The 9,789-nt window shown below is 50.7% G+C and overlaps 2 protein-coding genes across 2 annotated transcripts; both read right to left on the bottom strand.

The window, feature by feature from the left end:
* Positions 1-2,914: 2,914 nt before the first annotated feature.
* LOC135107765 (X-linked retinitis pigmentosa GTPase regulator-interacting protein 1-like) lies at positions 2,915-4,481 on the bottom strand. Its single transcript, XM_064018098.1, has 3 exons — positions 4,352-4,481; positions 3,721-4,132; positions 2,915-3,635 (listed from the first exon to the last, which is right to left on the bottom strand). Exons 1-3 carry the CDS (start codon positions 4,479-4,481, stop codon positions 2,915-2,917), a joined length of 1,263 nt encoding a protein of 420 aa, XP_063874168.1.
* Positions 4,482-5,128: 647 nt separating this feature from the next.
* On the bottom strand, positions 5,129-6,631 carry LOC135107763 (uncharacterized). The gene has a single exon (XM_064018097.1). It carries the CDS (start codon positions 6,629-6,631, stop codon positions 5,129-5,131), a length of 1,503 nt encoding a protein of 500 aa, XP_063874167.1.
* Between the last annotated feature and the right edge of the window lie 3,158 nt (positions 6,632-9,789).

Raw genomic sequence — 9,789 nt, 5'->3', positions numbered from 1 at the left:
CTGCCGTCATGCATTTTTCGCGGGGTGTTTTCTTTGGTTATTGAATTATTTGAGAGTGGATGAAGGGTACTATTTTGTTCCGACAGATGTGTGATATCAGGCCACCACTAGACGGACACACACTCGCTGGTCTCGTTGCTAGGTCACGATGGAAAGCAGGGCGGAGGGAGGGAGGTGCTCTCAATTTAAGTGGAGATACGAAGTGATTGTGTGAAAGATGCCATGGCTTATCTATTTAGTTCTATTTTTTTTATTTGTTTGTTTTATTCATTTATTTATCTATTTATTTATTTATTTATTTATTTTTATTCATATATTTATTTATTTGTTTTTTTTTTTTACTTAGTCTGCTCACGGGTTTTCAGTTTACATGCAAATGGATATGAAACAGCAACACACCTTTTGGTCCTGACTAGGCTATTTGATATAACCACAATACTAACTATGCTTCTCTAATTAATATATATATATATATATATATATATATATATATATATATATATATATATATATATATATATATATATATATATATATATATATATATATATATATATATATATATATATATATATATATATATATATATATATATATATATATATATATATACTCGTATATATATATATATATATATATATATATATATGTAAACTACATTAGCTACAATATAAAAGAGGGGGAGGGAATAAATGTTTGATGGTACGGTAATGGGTAATGCACGTAATGCGTGTGGAGCCGGAGCACCGTTAGTAGGTGGGAAGTGTTTTCTATTGGTCATGGTTAATAACATAAGAAAATTAAAAAAAAAAATGAGGGAAGATGTAGGAAGCCATCAGATCTACACGTGGCAGTCCCAGTATGAAACATACCTACCTATTTCCACCTATCCTTCTCATTCATAAATCTGTCTAGTCTTCCTTTTTTTTATTTTTCTAATGATTCAGCATTAACAACCTGATTACTAAGTCCTCTCCATTCATCCACGAATTATAACGAAGCGCTGCAGGTAAGAAGGATCCGCAAGAGTAAAAACATGAACCTTGTTCTGAAACGCGTCGATGAAATAGTCGGGTTCTCATTGATTTTTTTTTTCCATAGTGGTGACGCAGAACCCTTGCTTATCTACCACTACAATCTTGAAAACACCCATGAAAATTCCAGTATTCCAGTATTACCACCGGAGGCGTTAGAACAAGCCGAGCTGAGACACCGAAATGTTTGAGCGCAGGATTTGAGTGTAGGTGTCATTAGGTTATCACACCACGACGTCATCACCTGCGCCGAGACAAAACACAGCGGACACGAATACTCAAGCCACCAATACAACAAACCAATGCTCTTTCGATGATAAACCCTTACACTGAAAAAAAAAAAAAAAAAAGTGTATCATTTATCTGCAAAAGGCTAAAAATATACAAAAAAAACAGAAATTATAATGCAGCAAATACCATGCCAATGTAGCGTTCAAGATGGCGGTCCAACGAGGAGAGGTAAGGAGGAGCTCCGCAGCTGTTGACGACCACGACGACACCATTGCTTCCTGTGGGTCGCCGCGGGCCGCCACCGTGAGTCACAGAACAACGCATGGAGAGTTAATACGAGAGAGAGGGGGAGGAGAGGAGGGAAGCCGCTTGCAACCGACTCACTCCATGGGTAATAATGTAAACAAACTACTTTTTTTATTTTACTTTTCCGGCCCTACGCTGTTGTCTTCTTGGGAAGGTGTCTATTTATCAATTTAACTTGTTTTCATAAGAAAATGAGAGAGAGAGAGAGAGAGAGAGAGAGAGAGAGAGAGAGAGAGAGAGAGAGAGAGAGAGAGAGAGAGAGTATTGTGCCAACTTGTAACGTGTTCTTGTGTGTGTATATGTATGTTTGTCAGATTGTTTTCCCGTGTTTATTTGTTTGCATTTTCTTGTATGTGTGTGTGTGTGTGTGTGTGTGTGTGTGTGTGTGTGTTCTAAGACTTCGTCAACTTGTCTCGTCAAGTTCGGGAGTCCAGGATGAAGAAGGGGTTTATCAATGGGCGGGAAATAACATGGATTGCCGCTGTTTAAAGCCTCGCATTGGGGCTGGCGGGTTAGTGCACACCGCGCCTCACAACGGCGTGACGCGGTAGCCATGCTCCTCCTCGGTGGGAGGAACCGCGGAAGTCTCCGTGGAATCGTCTTCGTGATCGTCAAAGTCTTCCGGCAAGTCTCCCCAGGACACCCGCAGACTGCGCTGCGCCTCCCTGCTGGGATCGCGGCTGGTCTTCAGCACGCCAATGAAGGGTCGCCCCTGCCGCAGTATTGCTGCAGGTTCAGTCTGCGGCGACGAGCTGGTGGATGGCGTGCTGTCAGGATACTCGTCAATCTGCTCCTTAGGTGAAGAGTCTCCCAAAGGTGCCAGTAGCTTGAGCAGCTACACGGAGAGCGGGTCTCCAGCTGAGTCACGGAGCGAGGGTTGTCTCCTTCTGGGCAGGGGCTCAGGCGGCGGTGTCCTCTCCCGCCTCCCTCCCATGGCGGGGGAACCTGATCCCCTCAGTTTGGGCGTCATCGATATAATGTTGGGGGCGGTGCTTCTTGCCACTCGATACTGCACCGTACTCTCGGAAACACGAACAGTGGCGTCACTGGCCTCTCCATCTTGGGCCTCTCCGTCTCAGTGTTTCCTTCTTCTGCCTCGCCGTCCCGACTCGCTGCCACCTTGCCCTGCCGCGTGAGGCTGCCCCACAGCCTAAAGGAATTCCTGTGGGACTCTTGCGGACTAAACCAGAGGCGAGGTTCGGGTTCTTCTTCGTCTCCCAGGTCCGAAGAGGAGTGAAGGCTGGGCAGCCGCCATCGCCTAGTTAGAGACGTTCTGGTTTGGTTATCGATTTCCTCGTCGGGCTGGCCAGCCAAGAAAGACAAGGCATCGAGTGCCTCCTCGATCAAGGTCTGATAGGTTGGCTTGGAGCGCCGCTCCCACGGATTGGCTGTGTTCTACCACGATTCCTGGAGACAATGGGCGGCGGGCGTCCTCTTCGGCGAGGCTCGTCTTTACTAGTTCCCTGAAGCATCCTGCTGGACCTCAGACCCGCGACTCCTAATGTTGGAACAGGGCTGAGAGGCCTGTCCCTCGTAGTGCGTCGCTCCCGGTCTGAAGCTCGTATTTGTGTTGCTGCCTCCTGCGTGGACAGCGGCAGAGTGTCAACGTGCACCGAGTAAGACACCACGCCTTCCAGTTCCCCGCTAAAGAACCTCTCGGTGTGGCCGGTGTCCTCCACGGCGCGGCTGCTCTCAAGCCGCTCCAGTTTTTCAATAAACTCTTGCCTCGGTCCATCCTGCCCCAGGTCTTTCCTCCCTTGGTCCAGAGCGTACACTGGCTCCTCGTCGTCGGAAAGATCGAAGATAGCGTCCTTCATGCAAGGTCTGTCAGCGTGGAGTGGGGCTGAGCTGCTGGATTGGTTGACATCCTGGAATTGTGACGCCCGCTCATAATCTTGCTGTATCCAGGAGCCGATAGACATAGGGCGCGCAGGTCGAGGGGGTTGTGGTGGTACAGGTGGTGGAGTTAGTGAAACTCTGCGGCTGCGCTGTCCTTTCTCCCCACCAACAAGCCGCTGTCGATGACATTCATCCAGATTGGGCTTCCTCGTGCCCCCATCCAGGCTGGAAGGCGGGAATGACGAGCTGGTGTTATTTCCTTTCCACGTGTCGCCATTAGTGCCTCCCTGTGAGGCAGCCCCAAACAGACCTGGCCTGAAGGATGCCTGGGTGAAGCCAACATGCCAGGAAGTGGGCCTGGCATGGCCCCAAGCACTGGTCTGCTGCTCCTGGATGCGCTGAGAAAAGTGCTCCACCATCTGACAGACGGAGGTGCTGCTGCCGCTGCTCAGCCGCTGCTGCAGGCGAAGGCTCGGGCTGACTACCGCCTGGACACAGCCACGCCTTGCCGCTTGGCGCCACACTCTCCTCCCGTATCGGACAGAAGCCTCGACGCTCAGGTTTAGCCAGCAACTCCAACACCTCCATGTCCGCCTCTGTCAGGGACACAGATATGGATGCGTCACCTTCCTCCCCTTTTTCCTCCTCATCCTCCTTATCTTCTTCGTCTACCTCTTCCTCATCTATACCTTCTTCTTCCTCCTTTTTCATCTGTTCCCACTCTGGTATATCAATATTTTCACATGTGATTCTCTTTTTCTCTTTTCTTTCTTCCATTCTTCCTTTTCTTGTACTATTTTTTCTTCCTTTTCCCTCAATATCATTATCTCTTCTTCTTCCTTCTGCTCCTCTTCCTCCTCCCCATCCTCCTCTTCCTTATGTTCAATCTCCTCCTCCTCCTCTTTTTCCTCCTCTCGTATATTTATTTTTGTCTTCATCACTGTTCGTCTCTTCCTCTTTCTTCTGTTCCTCATCTTCATCCCCGTCCTCGTTCTCCTGGTCCTCATTCTCATCCTCGTCCTTCTTTTCGCTTCTCTCTCGATCGTTAGTCTTCTGTTCTTCATCTATCATTCCTGTGTTACTATTGTCTCCTCCTATTCCTCTTTCGTCTCTTCATGATCTCTTTCTCCTTCCTTATTCTCCTGTTCTTCACTTATCATTTCTGTATTTTGTGTCTCCTTTTCCTTCTCTTCCTCCTCCCTGCGTAACTCACACTGGTGTTTACTATCATCATCATCATCATCATCTGGCACAATTTCTTCTCCATTTTTCATCTCTTCATTCTCTCCGCTGTATTCCTTTGTTTGCGGTTCTCTTTTTTACTAAGTCCTCCTTCCCAAAACCTCCCTCCTCTATTTTATCTTTCTCTTTTTTCTCCTTATCCTTTTCTTCCTCCTCCAACACCAGCTAATCCTCTTTTTCTGCTTCTTCCTCCAGATCCTCATCATTCTCTCCTATTATTCTGCTGCTCCTCCATCCCTTCTCCGCTCTCTTGTGACTGATGGACTTCTACAGTGCACAGGGCGCTAGCAGCTGCCATCTCCGTCTCCGCTCCACTCCAACTTCTCCTGGGGAAACCTCGGGCAAAGAATATACTTTCCAACCGGTACTTGTCGTCGTCCCTCCCCTTTCCAGACGTGGCACTGTCATCGTAAGGGAAAAGGGAAGTGCCCGGAGTTGCAGCTGAGTTTGCGTGGAGTGTGTCCTGCGGCGGAGGGTTAGGAGGCGTGAAGGTCGGAATGAGGGGAATGTGATGGGCGGTGAGAGGCCGGGATGCGAGGGACGTCGGGAGTGTTTGGAGGGACCGGATTCTTCGGAGGAGCTGGTGTGTAGCGCGCGACTGGGATGTGAGGCGAGGCTGGGGAGAGGGAGCGGGAGCGGGAGCGGGGCAGGGTGCCTAAGTGGTCAGAGGTGGTGGGTTTGTTAAGAGGCGGCCACACCGCAACGCGCGGTGAGCGGGAACTACGGGACGAGCGAGACCCGTGGAGGTTCTTGGGTTCGCTTGGGATGTTCTTGGCTCCCTTGCCTCCCTGTTGCCACTGAAGGCGGGGGGAGGAACATGCCGGTGCGAGGGTGGTCGGGGGCCAGTCGGTGGAGTGCAAGCAGGGCACCATCGGGGAGGGCGACGAAGGGCTTCCTGGCCGCAGGTTTACAAGTCGCACCGTGATGGACTCGTGCAGTGGCAATGTTGGGGTGGTTGCTGCGGTGGCGGCCGCGGGGGCAGCAGGACTCACTCCTGTGGTGTTTAAACCATAAACCAGACTTCTGATGAGAGAGGCTGTGACCTCCTGCCGGAAGTACTGGCTGCCCAGGGACTTGTCTTTGGCTCCGCTCTCTAGGTACGAGAACTTACTGATGGCCACTGAGTGGAGCCGCGCTCGTCGTGGGAAGGTGCTGGTGTCTCCAGCACTCCCCGAGGCCTCCTTGCGGGGAAACCTAAGAGAGTTAGCAAAGCTTTTGGCAAGCGCCTCGGTGCGGCTTTCGTGGAGGCTGTGGCTCCGCGGAGCGCGGCTCTGTGATCCCAAAGTTCCATCCTGCTCCTTGTCGCGATCCTTGACGAAGGCACGAGAAAAAATAGAGACGAGCTTCCTAATGGACGTTCTGGCCGCCATCGGGATGACCGTGCGGCGCCCCTCGGGGTAGGTGGCGCGGGTAGCAACTCCTCGTTCAAAGATGCTTGTTCTCTCCCTTACAGGCCGCAGACAGCGGGCAAGCTGGGACGAGGCTGGGGCACTCTTAGCCGGTGATCGGTCCCCCTTGGCGGCGTGATCTAGCAGTGCTTCCCGCACGCAGCTTCTGATGCCCTCCGGGATCTCGCTGTAGGGGCGGATGGACGAGAATGCGGGCCGTGGACGGATAAGAGTTTGGTCTAATTCAGGGCTTGGCGGTGAACTGCTGAAGGGAGATTCGTCCATGCTTCGTGGTCGAGGTCGCCCGTTGGTGCGGGGCTCAGCGGATCTGTCCTGGGCAAGGCGGGGCGAGGTGGAGGACGTCCAAGACTCCGGGGATACACTTCTGTTCCGTGAGACGGGCCCGGGAGCACTCTGGGTCATGGTGGTGAGGGTGTTGAGGTTGTGTGCCGATGAGTCATTGCCGCGAGGCAATGACTCATCGGCTGAGGGTGATGGTGGGGGCTTTAGGGGCACAGCAGTCTTGAGACCCGGATGTCTTTCGGGACGTGGCGTCCTTTTGGGACAGTGATGTCTTCTTGGGTGTGGCATCTCTTTGGGCTTGCTATTTTTTAGCGCGACGTGCTTTCGCGCCGCTGTTTGCTTCTGTGGAGCTGCGGCCTTTGTGGGCAGGGGAAAGCGAGTAGCGTTAATTGGAGGCGCGGTGCCACTCCAGGGTGTGGAGGCGAGTCCACCATGCTGACGGCTAGCCGATCTGCCGTGAACCTGAATGGCACCACGTGGTTCAGAAGGCGGCTGTGATCACTCAGCTGTAGACCGTAGGTGCGGTTCACGGCGCCGAACAGCGGCATACTTTCGAGAGTCATGGGACGGCCTTTCAGAAGGTGTAAGTGATGCAGCAGTTCCGCCTGCAGGAAGTGGCAAAATGTGGCCCAGCGGCCCGCCAGCAGCAGCAGCGGATCTGGCGGGCGACCACTCCGCAGGCTCCTGGAACACGCCTCCCGGCCCTGCTGATCGTTGTGCCAGTCTAAACAGAGCGACCACACGCGGTGGTGTGTGAGCAGCCGCGCGTATGGGTTGTCTAAACGCAGCAGGCCGCCGAAGTGCTGCAGCATAAAGGGCGTGCCCAGAAGGTCTGTGTGCACGCCCGTGGCTATCCTGTCAAAACCGTCACGCAGCACCCGGGGGTCGACGGCCAGGACTTCTAACCGCAAAAAAGTGAGCTGCACGCGGCCAGGTTGTTTCAGGATGCGGGCGGCAGCTACCAATACTCGCGTGAGGTAAGCCCGGTACATGTCAAGTAAGCCCCCGCTACCGTCCCCACCAGCAACCACCGCCGAGAAATCCCAGTCTTGAAAAACCATCCGGCCCCGCCGTGCTGGCCCACTCAGCCTCCTCGGAGCCACAGGGTGCTACGTCCAGCGGCGGGTGGCGCGGGTCACGACGCCGCGGGCTGAAGCAGATGAGTGTCACATTGGGTAAGACACCGCCTCTGCTGCCGCGTCCCCGCCGCAGGGAGCCTCGCTTCAGCCAGTCTGAGAGGGACCGCTGGCGCTCCCGCGGGCATGAGCGCATGTAACCCGCCAGGACGTCACGTACGCCCGCCGAGGATATCTTGTGGGCGCGGCTCTTCTCCAATTCATACATGGCCACGGGGTCATTGGCTAGACTCATCCAGCCCTACCACACCGCCTACACCAGGGGAAAGCTGCCCGCCTCCACCCGAACCTGTGGAAGTATTACTGGGCTCAGCTCATGTTGACGGTTGATGTGTGTGTGTGTGTGTGTGTGTGTGTGTGTGTGTGTGTGTGTGTGTGTGTGTGTGTGTGTGTGTGTGTGTGTGTGTGTATGTATTTGTGTGTGTGTGTGTGTGTGTGTGTGTGTGTGTGTGTGTATGTGTGTGTGTGGCTGCATCAATAGTATAGCAGCACGTGCCTCACCTGCCCTCGCGTCTCGTGCATGAAGGCCGCGTGAGTCATGTTGAGCAGGTTGTGCAGCGTGTTGCAGAGCAGAGCGTGGGCCTCCATGTCCAGCGCCGGGGAGTACATCACCAGCACCACCTGAGGGCCGGGGCGGCGTGAGGAGAAGCAGTGGTAGTGGTGATGCTGGTGATGGTAGCAGTGGCAGCGGGGCCTTTGATGGGGATGTGGTGCAGGGATGGCGGCGGTAATGATGGTAGTTTACGTGAGTGAGTTGGCACAGGGATGTAGGTTTGGGTGCATGGCAGCAGTGGTGGTGATGGTGGTGGTGATAATGATGGCTTGAAATGGCTCTCCTACGTACTGGTTGTGTGGGAAGGTGATGGGTGTGTATGGCTGATGATTACGTTCCATGCTGGTTCTTTTCATTGTGTCACGTTATATAGTATATTATATTATATGATATGCATTGAAGTTAGCGCGCTCACACACACACACACACACACACACACCTTTAGGACTAATGTTAAGTATTTCCCCACCCCCTCTGTACATTTTCAGTTTGTTAACTGCCTAAATAATAAACCGTTTATTATTATTATTATTATTATTATTATTATTATTATTATTATTATTATTACACACACACACACACACACACACACACACACACACACACACACAGACACACACACACACACACACACACACACACACACACACACACACACGTGCACATTTAACTGAATTGACCAAGGGTTTATCTGAAAGATTTTTTTAGAAGTGTGGGTATTTGTGTTGGGGGGACATACCTTCTCAGCGTGGGCGTACAGCAACGTGGATTGCTCTGGGGCCTCAGCAAGCAGAAGCAGGTACAGCAGCAGCAGGTCCCTCGCCAGGATGTGAGGGCTGGCCTCCACCAACGTGAACTCCAGGACCTAAAACACACACACACACACACACACACACACACACACACACACACACACACACACACACACACACTTGAGGAATAGTTCTGAACTCTCGACGTCGCTGGTAGGCAGATATAAGAGGCAACAGAACACAACAAGAATGATGCGAAGGTAAAGTGAAGTAAATTAGTGTCTCTTCTTTTTCCTTGAAATGGTAAAGGTTACCATTAGGATGGAGAGTAAAGTCAGAGTTGTGTATATATGACAAATAAGAGAATATATTAATATGTAACTGAATAAATAAGTACATAAGTTAATTATTTGGTAAACCATTACATTCCAGTTTGCCTTAAAATCTTGCTAAGCGATCCTGGCTGGTCTTTTTTTTTTTCCTTTTCTTTCTATGTAAAAGTATTTTTGGCCAGGGGGAACAAAACACACACACACACACACACAAACACACACACCCGGGGACAGAGGTCAGGAGTGACGTGCAGGGTGCACAGCACGTGCTTCAGGTCAGCCCCAGGCAGGAGAAGACGTAGGACATCTTTCTTCATCGCCTCTTTCTTCTCTTTTGTCGGTTTTTTCCTCGCAGTCACTTTTTTTCGTCATCTTCACTCTCGTTTGCCTGTTCCTCATTCTCACTGCCTTCTCTCTTGCTCTCCTGAACAGAATACATACATATATATATATATATATATATATATATATATATATATATATATATATATATATATATATATATATATATATATATATATATATATATTTTTTTTTTTTTTTTTTTTTTTTTTTTTTCTGTGTGTGTGTGTGTGTGTGTGTGTGTGTGGCTAAGTATGTTTTGTACAGGAATTGCCATGTATAGGCTTACTGGTTTCTTGCAGCTTCCTTATGTTCCTTTTGTGTGTGATGA

Source organism: Scylla paramamosain, chromosome 15 (genome assembly GCF_035594125.1).
Source record: "Scylla paramamosain isolate STU-SP2022 chromosome 15, ASM3559412v1, whole genome shotgun sequence".
Taxonomy (NCBI): domain Eukaryota; kingdom Metazoa; phylum Arthropoda; class Malacostraca; order Decapoda; family Portunidae; genus Scylla; species Scylla paramamosain.
This window is presented reverse-complemented; position numbering and strand designations above follow the sequence as displayed.